We start from the raw sequence: 16,859 nt of genomic DNA on the forward strand, positions 1-16,859 counted from the left end.
TGTGACCTGCCCTGAGGATAAGAGATGTTTTGGGTTAGGCTAAGTAAAGCTCTTTCTTTACAGCATTGTTGTGGATTTCATTGGCCAGATTTTAAGCCCAACCTGCCTAGAAGACAGACTAGCATTTATTCTCCTGTGCAAAGAATGAGAGCTTAAAATTACTTAAATGGGCCAGTAGATTGTTAAAAGCTTACTCTCAAAAGCGTGCAAAGATTTTACAATACACCTTTGGGTATCTCCCCTATTTGGCAGTTTACCTTTTCTTTTTGGAAATCAGCAATTGATAGAATTCTTGTTTTTTAAAGAACTTTTTAGAAAAGAACATTATCTCACCCTCAGCACAATGAGAAATGGAACCAAGAAAAATGCCCCAAAGCCAAGAGAGGAGCTGAGCTTGAGGCTAAGGAACTCTGAAGGGAGACTTGGCTAGGTTATATGCAATTTTCTGTGAGCCCTGTCTTGTAAATAACTAATGTCATATTTGAAAATAACTCAGGAAAAGAAATTACCTAAATAGGAGATTGTGTGTGTGTGTGTGTGTGTGTGTGTGTGTGTGTGTGCGTGTGTGTGTGTGTGTGTGATAGAGAGAGAGAGAGAGAGAATTGGAGAATTGTAGGGAGAATGTTTATCTGTCTGGATCTTTAAAAGTTGGAAATATGAGCCCAGACATTTTTGTAGGAAGATAATTCTGCACAGTGGCATAATTCCAGACACTGGCTTTCTAATCAAATCCTATAGGAGAATTGATATCCTGAATACACATTCTCTCTGGCAGCAGCATGCTTTTTATCAAAACTGCTAAAAAAAAAAAAGAGGCCATTTTATTTTGTAATTCTGATTTATTTACCATCTGTGGGGAGTAGAGTTATCGTTCCAACATCTGAACTAGAATGTGTGTCTCTTGCTTCCCAGCTTTGTGTGGTGTCCCTGGCATTATTTAGAACTCTCATTGGTTTACATTGTGAAGATGTGATGTTACAGCTAGTTCTAAGGTGAGTTGCCTTTTTTGTTTCCTTTAAAGAAAAATTCACTTTATACTTTATATTATTTATATACTTTATATTACTTTGGTCATATAAGCTAAAAAGGGGCCATGTGTCTAAGGAAGAAAATTATCAAGAACATTAATTTATTTTTTGCATTGTTTCCCAAGGTTAATTTTATTTGTACTATTAAAAGTTTTTAGAGGGCCATATGCATTATATTGTAAATATGCTCCTGGAAATTATAGATAGAATGCTCGAAAATGTTCAGAAGTATCATAAAAGCTATTCTGGTCTGTGGCTGAATGTCTTTCTCCTGAAGTGCATTTGTAGGGGACTTTTGCTATTAAAAGCAAGTTTCCAAATATAAAATGCTTTTGATATATAATTTCTTTGATTTCTGCTTTGATAATGGTACACACAGTGTATACTCTCTGATCTGTGAGTATATTTCAGTTAAATTCAGTAAAAATTTGATGAGTATTTGCTGTGAACTGAAAAGGACTTATATACAAGGTAGCAAAGGTTTGTCCTTTGGACGGAAGTACAGGTGGGAAAGGTTTTATGAAGTGGCTGGGATTTGAAGACGAATATTAGGAGTCAAAGTGCACAGCTATTAAGAAGACATTCATTTGACAGTTTAATAGGGGACTCAGGAACACCAAATCTTGCCTTGGCCCAGCAATCCCTCTTCTTCTCCGGAACCCTGTGAGAAGCATCTGTTTTTGTGAAGGAAAGCAATGATGCTTACTTATTAGCTCATGATTTAGCCCCAAATCTCTGCACAGAACTCTAGAAACCCCTGGTTAGACCATGGTGTACGTCTTTCCTTCTTTTTGGTAAACCCAGATCCTGAATCTTGGAGTTGACTACTCTGGTGAAACCCTACCCCAGCACTGCAAGCAGCAGACCCAGAGAGAATGTGGCCCCAAAGCTGAGAGAGGAGTGAAGGGCTAGGGCTGAGAGGAGCTCCGAGTTGCAAGGGTTTGTGCTCTTACATGCTCTTCTGGTGGTGTGGAAGCAAAAACGAAAAAGTGAGACTACTAGGGTCCTCCAGCATGCACTCCCTGCTCCTCCTTCCTTAATGGACTTCCTGACCCTTCATTTGACCAGTCCTGGAGAATAAGGGTGGGTGGAGCTGAGAGTGGGGTAAGAGGGAGGAGACCTGGTTTTCCCCTAGTCCACAATGGGGTTTTGACATGATTTGAGTAGAGGTTACTGAGAAGAAGACATTCCAAGTGGATGCAATAGCATTTCCAAATAGGTAGCTCTGGAAAAGCCAGGGGTATCAAAGTGTGATGCTGGAAACTAGTTAGGAATGCAAATTCTTGGTCTCCTCTCGGACCTACTGGGTCCGAGAATCAGAAACTCTGGGGTTAGGGTCCAGCAAACCATATTTTAACAAACTCCGGGGGATTCTGATGCAATACTAAGTTTGAGAACCACTTTGTTTGAGGAGTGATGCCATGCAGGCATAACATCTTGCAAAAGAGAGTGGTTACAAAATGAGTCTGAAAAAGCTGGTGGTGGCCTATTGTGGAGGGCCTTACAGAATTGTCAGGAGAGTATCATCTATTAGTTTTTCAAGTTTAAAAGAGCTTTGGAACTTTTTACAGTTTTAGATTAGGTCATCAGTAGCTAATCTTAAGGATTAGCAGAAAACAAATCCAATCTTAAAGAAACATCCTGGGTAGTCTGGGTAGAGCATTAGTTATCTGTCCTAAAAGGATTATGTTAGCTCCTCATCAAGCCTCTACTGATACATGACAGAATGCATTAGCAAGGCCTGAATGAAATCCAGAACAACTTGGCAAAGCCGTTTTTAGTGCCAAAAAAACCAGGCTTTTACTCCCAAGTGGGTAAAATCTGATGGTATTTAAATGTTAAATCCTTAAATACTGCTTCTTTGATGGTAGGAAAACCAGCTGTCTTTTTCAGTGTACTTGGAAGCCTGGCCTTGATCTGGAGGTGCAGAGCTTCCCAGCTCTGGGTCACCAGGTCAGATTTAGTCCAGGCGATGGAAGCTCTTGCTTGCTGGCTCTTCAGTGACCTTTAGAAGGTGAGTGCTGATCACCCTTTTACTGCTCATATTGTGGCGTTTGTTGTGTTAAAAAAGTGTCCTCAGAGATGGCATCGGTAATGGCTTCTCTGGAGACCCAGACTTGCACCTTATAAAGATGAAGAGATCAGCTCATGGTTGAAATACATAAATGTTCAAGTCAGGGCTAGTCATTTCTAGGGTGGGTGAGGAAAAATATAACAGGAAAGTACCTGAATGTTTATGTTATCACAAGTTCTGAATGGAATAATGAAAAAAAAAATGCAAGACCTGATGTTAGGAGATGGGCTTGACTGCCTGGTCCTAGACTCTCTGGGCCCACGTTTCTTTAATGAGGATGATAGTGATAATAATAATAATATAGTTGCTCTTAATTGAATACTTCCTCTGTTTCTAATTCTTCTGTACTGCTTGAGGGATTCCACCAGGAGAGAAACTGAGAGGACATACACAGAAGTCAGTTGGGCACATAATAGGCATACAAGAAACCACTGGTTCCTGGTATTCTTCTTCTGCACTGCTGATGTGACTCGGCCTGTTTTGGAGTGTGCCACCTCATAAGGTTATTGGGAGGATCAACTGTGGTGATGTCTGTGAAAATGTTTTGAAATGCTGTAAAGCAAGGTTGTGTAACCTGTGGCCTACGGGCCGCATGTGCCCCAGGACAGCTTTGAATGGGGCCCAACACAAATTTGTAAACATTCTTAAAACATTATGAGATTTTTTTGCAATTTTTTTTTCTTTTAGCTATCATTAGTGCTAGTGTATTTTATGTGTGGCCCAAGACAATTCTTCTTCCAATGTGGCCCAGGGAAGCCAAAAAATTAGACACCCCTGCTGTAAAGTATAACACATTTTAAGGGAGGGAATTTTCTAGAAAGGACATTTTAAACTAATGAAAATAATTCTTTCCTGATTTAGAACCTGTGCAAAAAGCAAAGCCAATAAAAAGATCTTTATTCTTCAAGTCATTTAAACATTATTTTAAGGGATGTAAAAAATAGATTTATAATCTGTCCTTTTTGTTTGTTGCTGCCACTGCAGTCATTTGAATATATGTGATAAACTTGCAGATCTGAGAGGCAGTAGAGCAGTGGAGATTATGTGACTGTGTTTAATGAAGGTATTTGTTATGTGATAAATAAATAATAACTATATGTCAATTTTTGTTACAACCCAAATACTCATAAATACCAACATTTCAAAATGATGATCCATTTGTAATGGATACTAGTTTCTTTCATTTGGTGAAATATCAGAAAAGTAAGTTGAAATAAGGTACCCCCAAAGACTGGATATTTTAGTGAGCAGAAAACCAAGGAGAAATTGTCCACCTCCACGGATATGACATATGATAGGCCAAAGGCAGGCAGGAAATGCTGACAAGCAGTGAGGTAACAAATCTCTGCCATGCTCCTGGAACCTCCCAGTTGAGACAAAATTTAATTGCTTAAATTGAATGCTATTTCTGAATATTCTGGTTAGAGAGTTTTTTTTAGAAGTACTGGTCCATTGTCAGGTTTATGAACTGCCTTGCCTGATGTGTTCAGATAGAGGTTGTTCTGCTTGAAGAGAAGCTGTGTGGATACTTCAGGAACATTTTTGTCTTGCATAGGAGCTAGGGGTCTGGAGGAAAAGAAAAAAAAAAAAACAATAAAACCCTGTAAAGCCTGCCAGCCTAGGGGAAAATGAATAGGAGAAATATGGCCAGAACTTCTTTGAATCACAAATGATCTTTTTGAATTCACTAACATTGCTTTGTAGATTTTTGTCTGTTGGTGCATTGTTGGGGTTATCATCATCCCAGAAGAAGCGCTTCACTTAGCTCATTGTACTTCACTGCCTTGTTTTGCTTGTGTTTATGGTCAGTGTAGCATAGGGCAATATGTGTGCTTTGTTATCAATTGATTGTCACTGAATTATTTTAGAAGTGATGATGGTTTAATTTAATGACCGATATCCAAGAAAATAAGAAATAGGCCCAGGGTTATAGAGGGTTGGTGAAATAGTGAAAATCAGTGAGGACAATATGTATGATATATATATATCATATATTTTGGACAATATGATATATATCATATATGATATCATATTTGGACAACATGTATGATATATATATGATACATACTTTATTTATATATTATATATATTTTTTCTTTTTTTCTTTCTGTGTTGGAGGATGGCTGTAAAATCTGGACCTCTGAAGTCAGATATTTATTAGTCTCTGATTATTTTTATAGTTTCATGAATTTAAATTCTCAAATAAAATACAGTATAAATGAAAAGATAGTTTGATGATAAATACCTATACTAAATTCATAAGTGATTTTTCTGCTATTGACAGCCAATTCATTTTAATATTTGAAATTTGGGGATATTCTGGCATTCATTCTATTTATAATCTTTTCCTGTGAGTGATGAAAAGACAGAGACAGAGGAGCACGGTCTGTTTTTTCTATTCTTTCTTCTGGGATGATCCTTCATTTTAAAGATACAGCAGAACCACTGCTTGTTTTCTTTTCTTTTGAAAATTGGTGTATAATAGTTGCACATATTTTTGGGGTACACATGCTATTTTGATTCATGCGTGCAGTATGTAATAATCAAATCGGGATCATTAGGATATCTATCATGTCAAGCATTTATCTTTTCTTTGTGTTGGGAACATTACAATTTTCTTCTAGCTATTTTGAAATATACAGTAAATTATTGTCAACTGTAATTTCTCTACTGTACTATTAAATACTAGCACTCTATCTAGCTGTATTTTTGTACCCCTTAACTAACTTCTTCTCCCTTCCCTTCCCAGCCTCTGTAACCACCATTCTACTCTCTACTTCCATGAGATTCACTTTTGTAGCTCCCGCTTATGACTGAGAACATGCGATATTTGTCTTTTTGTGCCTGGCTTATTTCTTTTTTTTTTTTTTAATTTTATTATTATTATACTTTAAGTTTTAGGGTACATGTGCACAACATGCAGGTTTGCTACATATGTATACATGTGCCATGTTGGTGTGCTGCACCCATTAACTGATCATTTTGCATTAGGTGTATCTCCTAATGCTATCCCTCCCCCCTTCCCCCACCCCACAACAGTCCGCAGTGTGTGATGTTCCCCTTCCTGTGTCCAAGTGTTCTCATTGTTCAGTTCCCACCTATGAGTGAGAATATGCGGTGTTTGGTTTTTTGTCCTTGTGATAGTTTGCTGAGAATGATGGTTTCCAGCTTCATCCATGTCCCTACAAAGGACGTGAACTCATCCTTTTTTATGGCTACATAGTATTCCATGGTGTATATGATGTGTCACATTTTCTTAATCCAGTCTATCATTGTTGGACATTTGGGTTGGTTCCAAGTCTTTGCTATTGTGAATAGTGCCACAGTAAACATATGTGTGCATGTGTCTTTATAGCAGCATGATTTATAATCCTTTAGGTATATACCCAGTAATGGGATTGCTGGGTCAAATGATATTTCTGGTTCTAGATCCTTGAGGAATCGCCACACTGTCTTCCACAATGGTTGAACTAGTTTACAGTCCCACCAACAGTGTAAAAGCATTCCTATTTCTCCACATCCTCTCCAGCACCTGCTGTTTCCTGACTTTTTAATGATGGCCATTCTAACTGGTGTGAGATGGTATCTCATTGTGGTTTTGATTTGCATTTCTCTGATGGCCAGTGATGATGAGCATTTTTTCATGTATTTCTTGGCTGCGTGAATGTCTTCTTTTGAGACGTGTCTGTTCATATCCTTTGCCCACTTTTTGATGGGGTTGTTTGTTTTTTCTTGTAAATTTGTTTGAGTTCTTTGTAGATCTGGATATTAGCCCTTTGTCAGATGAGTAGATTGCAAAAATTTTCTCCCATTTTGTAGGTTGCCTGTTCACTCTGATGGTAGTTTCTTTGCTGTGCAGAAGCTGTTTAGTTTCATTAGACCCCATTTGTCAATTTTGGCTTTTGTTGCCATTGCTTTTGGTGTTTTAGACATGAAGTCCTTGCCTATGCCTATGTCCTGAATGATATTGCCTAGGTTTTCTTCTAGGGTTTTTATGGTTTTAGGTCTAACATTTAACTCTTTAAGCCATCTTGAATTAATTTTTGTATAAGGTGTAAGGAAGGGATCCAGTTTCAGCTTTCTACATATGGCTAGCCAGTTTTCCCAGCACCATTTATTAAATAGGGAATCGTTTCCCCATTTCTTGTTTTTGTCAGGTTTGTCAAAGATCCGATGGTTGTAGATGTGTGGTATTATTTCTGAGGGCTCTGTTCTGTTCCATTGATCTATATCTCTGTTTTGGTACCAGTACCGTGCTGTTTTGGTTACTGTAGCCTTGTAGTATAATTTGAAGTCAGGTAGCGTGATGCCTCCAGCTTTGTTCTTTTGGCTTAGGATTGACTTGGCGATGTGGGCTCTTTTTTGGTTCCATATGAACTTTAAAGTAGTTTTTTCCAATTCTGTGAAGAAAGTCATTGGTAGCTTGATGGGGATGGCATTGAATCTATAAATTACCTTGGGCAGTATGGCCATTAATCTAGAAGAAATGGATAAATTCCTCAACACTAAATTCCTCTCAAGACTAAACCAGGAAGAAGTTGAATCTCTGAATAGACCAATAACAGGCTCTGAAATTGAGGCAATAATCAATAGCTTACCAACCAAAAAAAGTCCAGGACCAGATGGATTCACAGCCGAATGCTACCAGAGGTACAAAGAGGAGCTGGTACCATTCCTTCTGAAACTATTCCAATCAATAGAAAAAGAGGGAATCCTCCCTAACTCATTTGATGAGGCCAGCATCATCCTGATACCAAAGCCTGGCAGAGACACAACCAAAAAAGAGAATTTTAGACCAATATCCTTGATGAACATCGATGCAAAACTCCTCAGTAAAATACTGGCAAACTGAATCCAGCAGCACATCAAGAAGCTTATCCACCATGATCAAGTGGGCTTCATCCCTAGGATGCAAGGCTGGTTCAACATATGCAAATCAATAAATGTAATCCAGCATATAAATAGAACCAAAGACAAAAACCACATGATTATCTCAATAGATGCAGAAAAGGCCTTTGACAAAATTCAACAACCCTTCATGCTAAAAACTCTCAATAAATTAGGGATTGATGGGACATATCTCAAAATAATAAGAGCTGTCTATGACAAACCCACAGCCAATATCATACTGAATGGGCAAAAACTGGAAGCATTCCCTTTGAAAACAGGCACAAGATAGGGATGCCCTCTCTCACCACTCCTATTCAACATAGTGTTGGAAGTTCTGGCCAGAGCAATCAGGCAGGAGAAGGAAATAAAGAGAATTCAATTAGGAAAAGAGGAAGTCAAATTGTCCCTGTTTGCAGATGACATGATTGTATATCTAGAAAACCCCATGGTCTCAGCCCAAAATCTCCTTAAGCTGATAAGCAACTTCAACAAAGTCTCAGGATACAAAATAAATGTACAAAAATCACAAGCATTCTTATACACCAATAACAGACGAACAGAGAGCCAAATCATGAGTGAACTCCCATTCACAATTGCTTCGAAGAGAATAAAATACCTAGGAATCCAACTTATAAGGGATGTGAAGGACCTCTTCAAGGAGAACCTACAAACCACTGCTCAATGAAATAAAAGAGGATGCAAACAAATGGAAGAACATTCCATGCTCTTGGGTAGGAAGAATCAATATTGTGCCTGACTTATTTCACTTAACATAATGACCTCTGAGAACCACCATTCAGAATACCGGCGGGCTATTCATTTGAATAGACTCCTCATTTCCAGTTTCGTAGACTCTCCTTCAACCAATAGGGGATCTCCTTTGATTTGATTTATTCAGAAGAAAATTTTTAGTTTCTGCTGAAAGCATGTATTTGTAAAGTTGCAAATTCCCATTAAGTCTTTATTCTAATATAGTTTCAAGATACCCACTGGTGATATTTGATAAATAGCTTTATTAGCTTTGATCCAGTGTTCCATTTTTAATACTTCAAACAAAGAATAAAAATCTATGAATATCAACTTAAATCATGAAATATGCTTAGTTTGAGCTGTAAGCAGTCATTGCTGTTCCAGCAGTATATAAAAGCATTGAAGCAGTTTATTTCTTAAATAATTAATGACCAAAATAAGGATACCATAAATCCTGTGTAATCTGAATTTCTCTAGGCCTCACCAGCCTATAGGAAGAGTTCACATCAATGGCTACAGGACAGATTTTCCCAGCTGTCACCCCAGCCACCTCATAGAAAACCTTGGACCCACCCCCAAACCCCCCACCCAACACAAAAAGTATCACCCATCACTTCTAGGGATCACCAAGTGAGAAATCTTTTTAGTTTATCTGTTTTTGTTTTTTTAGAGACAGGATCTCTCTCTGTCCCCCAGGCTGGAGTGCAGTGGTGTAGTCATAGCACACTGCAGCCTCTGTGTCCTGGGCTCAAGTGATCCTCCCACCTCAGCCTCCCGACTAGCTGGGACTACAAGTACACACCACTACACCCGGCTAACTCTTCTATGTTTTATAGAAACAGGATCTTGCTGTGTTGCTCAGGCTGGTTTTGAACTCTTGACCTCAAGCAGTCCTTCCACCTTAGCTTCCCAAAATGTTGTGATTGCAGGCATGAGGCACTGTACCCCATCCCCCAATAAGGAGTCTTACATATATGCATGAACAAATCTCCCACCAGGGCTGCGACAGCAGCATCAGCCATGGTCCCCTCTCCTGCTCCAATCCCTTTTGTTGCTGCTGCCTTGCCTTCTCACCCCCCAACCCGCTGCCCCTGTTCCTGCTGTGCACCCTGGCGCCCTCCTGTGGTGCTAGAGCAGCATTGCCTTTCCTGGGTGCCCACTGGGGTCCAGCTATGCTTTGTTCACAGCTGGTGGGTTCACACAGACGTGCGAGAATGCTTCTCTCTCCTGTGTTATTTCTGGTTACCAGAGCATGTCTACTCACAGATATCCTTGTGGAAAAGAGCTCCTTTGTTTTCTGCCTGCAACATTCATTTTTCCTCATTGCTAAAGTCCCCAAAACTAAGCCAAGAATCAGAACAGGCTTGCCCCCTGTTCCATACTTTCCTTTTTGTCCTTGTAACCTTCTACTTTCATGAAACTGCGCCTATGAAAACAGATGCCACCACATCAGACCTGCAGGGTGTGTCTGGTTCTTACTGATAGCAAGTTCAAAATACATATCTAACCATGGAGACAGGAGGAGGGGATGAGGACCGCCTTACCTAGATGGTTTGCTTTTTCTGAGGACTGAAGGTTAAGTGGCAAGTTTGCCATATCATACCTGGAAAGTATTATTAAAACCTTCAGTATCAAGTACCACACAGAGAATGGAATCTTTCTTCCCTCTCTGACTCTGGCTCTTGCAGTGGATCAGTTGTGAATATCAACTTAGGTTTTCCTCATTTGGATCAACAAGAGGTGTGGGAGATGGTTGAATGTTTACAGGCCTGAAGACGTCCTGAAAGTCGTACTTTTTACCTTTTTTTTTATGAAAACCTGAATCTTAGCTTGTTTTTCTCTGCACTGCTTCTTTCTCAAATGCCGAATACAGCAGCAAAAACATTCTGGCTGATTGAAAGGTTGTGATCATTCACATAAGGGCTTGGGCTCATCTGTAATTGGCTCCTGCACACATATGTGATGCTTGGCTCTGGCTCTAAGTTCTTTATCCCATTTGCTCCATTTTTGTTTAAATAAGCGGTATGTTTTTTCCCCCGTTAAGAAAGTAAGTCATTTAAATACATTTTATTCTAACTATGAAGCCCACTGATGTGCTCCAGGTGTGTCAGAAATGGTTGCTCAGGTATTCTTGTCCCCAGGTTCAAAATGATACTAAGATGCTTTTGATCACCAACCAAAAGTGTTTTGTGTGAAATGGGTCCCAGTGATCCTCAATGAGTCATTTTCCATTATATTTTCTCCTGGTCACCCGTGAGAACATAAGAAAAGGTTTACACTATGGAGTGGTTGTTTGCTGCTGCCATAAAGTGCCTGCGATGAGCCAGAGTTTCTGGGATTATAAGAGAAATGATTGAAGCAGCTCCTTGCTGTGGTAGTACATTATATTCAGGAGGTAGACACCGAAGTAATTGTGATACAAGATAATAGTGCTTAATAGAGGCCCATGAGCGTAGTGGAGGGAGGGATTAGCTCCCTCTCAAAGAAGGTGACACTGAAGCTGGACTTTGTAGAATGAAAGTCATTGGTCAGGCAGAGAAAAGGGGAAAGCACAGGCCAGGTAAAGGTGACAGTGGGCACAAAGGCATGGAGTTGAAGAGGGATCGTTTAAGAGATGAGGAAGTTCCTGCAGACTGAATTATAAAGACCATAAAGAGCTTTGCAAAGAGGTTGTTCTTTCAGAAGAAATTAAGCTAGGGAGTGAACCCTGGTGGCTGGTGAGATGATCAGTTGAGAGCTGGGAGAGGATGAGTCTGCCCCTGGCCACAAGGAGTCCCTGTTATGGTTTAGTTAGTCCCAGTAATGGTTCAAGACATTGCAGAGACCAAATGCTGGCTCTTTTTGTCATTCTAGGTATCTGATCCCCTGCAATCACATGATGCTGAGTCAGAGGTGGGCTGTGAAGGAGAGAGACTGTTACTCCGTTTCTGCGGCCAAACTGCTCGCCTTGACTCCTGTCTGCTGCTCCAGTGGGATCACTCTGACGCTGGGGAACCAAGAGAGGGATTATATTCTCTGGTCAAAGTGTATGCATGACACTTCAGGTAGGAACTCGCTAGTGATGATCTTTAAACAAAAGGATGCCAATTCCATCTCGCCTTGGGATATGTGTCCCTTTGGGTAGACAGGGAATTATGTGGTGGGTCCCCTTTCTCTTATGAATGACTAGTTAGGATCCTTTTCTGCTTTGTAAGGAGTTATGGACACGTCGTAATCAGTGTTCACTGACGTGCCCAGACGTTACATAGTGTTGCCAGATCTTTATTTTACGTGGACTTTCTAGTGGGATCCTCAGAGTCAAAATGTGAAAACGTGTGCTAGCATGTCTTTGGAAACAAGACAGGGGTGAGAGGCGTGGAGATGGCTATTGCTGAGACAGAATCAGCCCTTATTTTAATTTCTAAAATGAGCCACTTATAGAAATCTGTCATAAGGATTTACATATTATTATATATCACTAAAAAACTTGAAATTTGTGATATGACAGCAAAATTGCTTGCATTTGATTGACCTAATGAGGAAGGCTGCCATAAATAGTTTACAGGAGTTATGATACGCAGTGCTATTTGCCAGCTATAGTTCACCTCATACAAGCAAAACTGAAATGGCCAGCTCTGTCAACCTTGGCCCTCTGGCAGGCAGCTGGAGCAAGGGGGCATTTGTGTATCTTTGATGGTCATATGGCTGTTTCAATTCAGGAACATTCTGCATGTCCTGTGACCACTAGGAAATGCCCAGTCCTGGTGTTGAGTCGAGTGTTTCCAGTTTGTATTCTGATATCCACCCTAACAATGTCATTCTGTCCACCCAGCTATAATTTTCTTAGATAAAGTGTATTTAAAAGCTGGGTTACTTGACTAAGAAAATGTCAGTATGTTTGATATTAATGTAATTTGTAGAAATTAAGGTTGTCTTACGGATTCTTGGTCTTTATATAAAGATGCATGGAAAGGCCGGGCGCGGTGGCTCACGCTTGTAATCCCAGCACTTTGGGAGGCCGAGGCGGGCGGATCACGAGGTCAGGAGATCGAGACCACGGTGAAACCCCGTCTCTACTAAAAATACAAAAAATTAGCTGGGCACGGTGGCGGGCGCCTGTAGTCCCAGCTACTCGGAGAGGCTGAGGCGGGAGAATGGCGTGAACCCGGGAGGCGGAGCTTGCAGTGAGCCGAGATTGCGCCACTGCACTCCAGCCTGGGTGACAGAGCGAGACTCCGTCTCAAAAAAAAAAAAGATGCATGGAAATTAGCAATTTATGTAATTTAACTGTATTTTCCTATTAGGCAAATTAGTGTGGATATCTTATATTTTCATACCTAAAAGTTATTTTTTTAAAACATATTTAAAAATTGATGTCTTTCTAAATTTACCATGAAAGTTTTTTCAAGAATGATTCTGTGGCTAACCTTGCCTCAGAATTCAAAATTCAAGTTAAACCTATGATCCTCCATAACTTGCCAACTTCTTTCCCTGTGTGATCACTTTTAATGCTTTGAAGAAGGTAGTATTCTCATTTTACAGATGAATAAACAAATTCAAAGAGAGGAATTGACTTGTTCATGGTTATACAGCTAAGTAGGTTCTCTGGTTCCAGATTCCATGTTCTTTCCACTCTCCTGCCTCTGGGGTTGCCTTACAGCAGATAAATGCCCTAATGGATGGGTGGTGACATAGCTAGCTAGCTAGCCAGAGTAATTACTGTCCAGGGGTAAATAATTTGCCTAAGAAAGTAGCAGAGCCAAGACTGAGGTTCTGCATCTTGGTTCTATGTCTTGGTTCTACTACTTTCTTGGGCAAATTACTTAAGTTTTCTAAACTTTTTTTCTTATCTGTAAAATAGTACCTACTTCAAAGGGTTACTCTCAGGAAAGCAAGTGAAGACATGTAAAGCTCTTAGAAGACTGCCTGGTATGTAGTAAGTGCGCAATAAATACTGCTAGTAGTAGTATTTGATGTCTTTTTACATAACATAGATAAGAGATAAACACTAACGTTTTAGCTTAGCAGTAGAGCTATAAAATATGGATTATGTCTACCCTAATGCCCTGGAAGTGGGTATCCTTAAAGGCTCAATTCTGACCCAGTCTGGTAGAGATTTAGAGCATGAAGAGACGTGAGGCTTGCAAAGATGTGGCACTGACGTAAGAATGGAGGTTGGTGTGAAATTGCCTGTGCTTGAACTGTCGCTCTTCCACAATTTGGGTTGGGTGTTCTTTCATCTCTGAGCCTCAATTTCTTTATCTGAAAATGGAGAAAATAATATCTACCATATAGGATCACTGGGAGAATTAACTTAGATAGCATTGATAAAGCACCTGCAGCATACTAGATGTTTAAGAAATGATAGACTATATATTTTTCCCTCAGTCTTTTTCTTTTGAGGGAAAATGTAAACTCATAGGAAGATATTTTCGCAGCTATTTCAGTAGTGAAGTTGGAACTTTTAACATCAAAGGCAGTCATGGTAACATAAGCAGCATTCTTAGGTTAAAATGACTTTTGTAGTGAATATGATTTTACTCTAAGAGACCATTTGATAATATCAACATCCCTGATAGTCCCCAGGAAGACAGAATGAGTTAATAGTCTTTTCTAAAAACCCAGGATTTTTCTACAAAAAGTCTGGTTCTCAAATTCATGGATTACCAGCCTTCCACTTTATATTCAAAGTAAAAAACTTTAAGGTTATTACTCTGTGGCAGGTATTACCTAATTTAATCCTCTCAACAACCTGAGAGATTGCTATCATCAGCTCTTCTTTCTCTAATGACTCATACCAGATAATAGCTTTCCATTGGCTATAGCCACTATCTGACTGGCTATATTGGTTTTCTGTCTTCTGTGAGGGTAGAGTTTCTATTATTAATCTTTCCTTCTTACAATCTAACCATATTATTCAGAGGTCATTTTAATCAGACATAATTTGACCCAAAGTAGCTGGCAAGACACGGTCTTAGCCCGAATGGGTCACACCCCCATCCACTACCTTTGTCCCCACACCTCCCTTGTTCTAACTGGCCTCTGCCTCCTGTGCAGGGCCTGTGGAGCGGCCATTCCCCGAAGCATTCTCCCAATCAGCCTGCATTGTGGAGTATGGGAAAGCCCTGGACATCAGCTACCTGCAGTACCTGTGGGAGGCCCACACCAATATCCTCCGCTGCATGAGGGACTGCCGTGTCTGGTCCGCCCTGTATGATGGTGACTCCCCTGACCCTGAGACGTTTCTCCAGAGTCTGATGGAGGAGGGCAGTGTGAGCTCGGCCTTCCCTGTGTTTGGGCTCCCGCAACAACTCCCCAGGAAGACGGGACCTCAGCTGTCTCCCAGAAAGGACAAGAGCCAGACAGAGCTGGAATGGGATGACAGCTATGACACTGGAATCTCCTCAGGGGCTGACGTGGGCTCCCCAGGGCCTTATGACAATCTGGAGGTTTCAGGCTCCCCGGCACCCATCGATCCCCCCAAGCACATCCAGGAGATGAAGAAGAATGCCCTCCTGCTCTTCAAAGGGTCCTACATAGAAGAGTCGGACTTTCAGGATGATGTGATGGTGTACAGGCTGTGTGCTGAGAAGGACTCCGAGGACGTGAAGGATTCTCAGGAGGAAGCTGCTAGGCCACCAGCTGAAGCCCAGGCTGAAGTTCAGAGTGTCCCCATCAACAACGGCCCCCTCCTCAGCACCCAGCCAGAGACAGATTCAGAGGAGTGCAATAGGGACAATTCAGACCCGTTTCACAGTGTGCCCATGGAGCCAAAGCAAGAGAGGGAACCTGAAGCAGCCCCAGAATCCAACTCAGAGTTAGCATCCCCTGCCCCTGAGGCAGAGCACAGCTCTAACCTGACAGCCGCCAACCTGGAGAGCGAGGATCTCATTGCCCAGTATGACCAAATCATTAAAGAGCTGGATTCCGGCGCCGAGGGCTTGATGGAACAGAATTACCCCACACCTGATCCCTTGCTTCTCACTAAGGAGGAAGAAGGGAAGGAAGAAGAGAGCAAAGGAGAAAAGGAGGAGGGGAAGAAGGAGCTAGAAAATAAGGAGGATGACTTTGACTCTTTTATAGCAGAGACGCCTGCTGTAGAGACTGTGCCTTCCCCATTTGTCGGGAGAGATGAGGCTGCCTTTGCCAGTCACCATCCCGTGAGGACTCAAAGCATCCCATTCACAGGTGACCATCTTAAATTGCTTTGTGGTTTCTGCTTTTGAAAGTACTTGTATGTATTGGAACAGGAAAGGAAGATAGGAAAAGGTAAGGGATATTATCAGTTTGTCTAACAGAGGGCTGCAAATATTTTTGTAAAGACTAAGGAGGGGTGGCTTTATTTTTATTTTGCCATTCTTGCAATGGTTATCTTATTTATTTCTCAAGCTAGAGGTTAGATTTTATTACTTAGTAACTTCTTTTGATATGTCAGTGTTAAAATAGTAGGGCTGATTAAGCCACACAAGAATCCAGACTTCTTATTTAATGACTTCATTTATTCTAGTGTAACTAACTTATTTTTCTCCTTAGCACTTATTTACATTTATTTTTAACAAATGACTGTCTCCCCCAGTAGAATGTATGCTGTGTGAGGGTGGAGCTCTTTCCCTAGCACTGGAAGAGTGAACAGAGCACAGAATAGGTGCTCAGAGTCCTTGTTGGGTGACAGTAGCTGTGCACACATCAGAGGCATTGGGGTTAGCTGTGCCTTTGCCTGGGAGCTCATTTCAGAGAATTACAAAATCTTTATCCAGAAATAAGTGGAATGGACCCACATGAACTAACAGCTCTTTGAAAGAGTGGGTGTGTTCAATGATACACCACCAGCCACAGGTAGAAATCTTGCAAGAGGTAAAGGGATAGGATAGGACTTAAAGATAGGCAGATTAGGGTGAGGAATTATGATAGAAAACATCATTAAATATTAGCCAACAAAATCTGCATTTACAACTCATGGTGCAGAGGGAATCGCCATAGATGAGAGGGCTCACTAAGCTCAGGGAAGGCCAGGGTGGGACCACTGGATGGTGTTCAGGTAGCAAGGAGAGGGGCTGGAAGATAGCAACAGAGGGTGACAGTGGCCTTGAAGCCAGGCCAGGGATTGAGTCCTGGCTCTAGCATTTAGCAGCATGTGG

At 40.9% G+C, this 16,859-nt stretch overlaps 1 protein-coding gene across 5 annotated transcripts in view; it reads left to right on the plus strand.

Moving 5' to 3' along the window:
- FHIP1A (FHF complex subunit HOOK interacting protein 1A) overlaps positions 1 to 16,859 on the plus strand; it is a 275,632-nt gene that overhangs the window by 239,934 nt on the left and 18,839 nt on the right. For all 5 annotated transcript variants that reach the window (XM_032148264.2, XM_058436820.1, XM_058436821.1 and 2 more), the window contains 3 exons: positions 913 to 992; positions 11,596 to 11,786; positions 14,779 to 15,909. In XM_032148264.2, coding sequence (XP_032004155.1) covers positions 913 to 992; positions 11,596 to 11,786; positions 14,779 to 15,909 — 1,402 coding nt within the window. The remainder of the gene's footprint in view (positions 1 to 912; positions 993 to 11,595; positions 11,787 to 14,778; positions 15,910 to 16,859) is intronic.

Source organism: Hylobates moloch, unplaced genomic scaffold (assembly GCF_009828535.3).
Source record: "Hylobates moloch isolate HMO894 unplaced genomic scaffold, HMol_V3 SCAFFOLD_3, whole genome shotgun sequence".
Lineage (NCBI taxonomy): Eukaryota > Metazoa > Chordata > Mammalia > Primates > Hylobatidae > Hylobates > Hylobates moloch.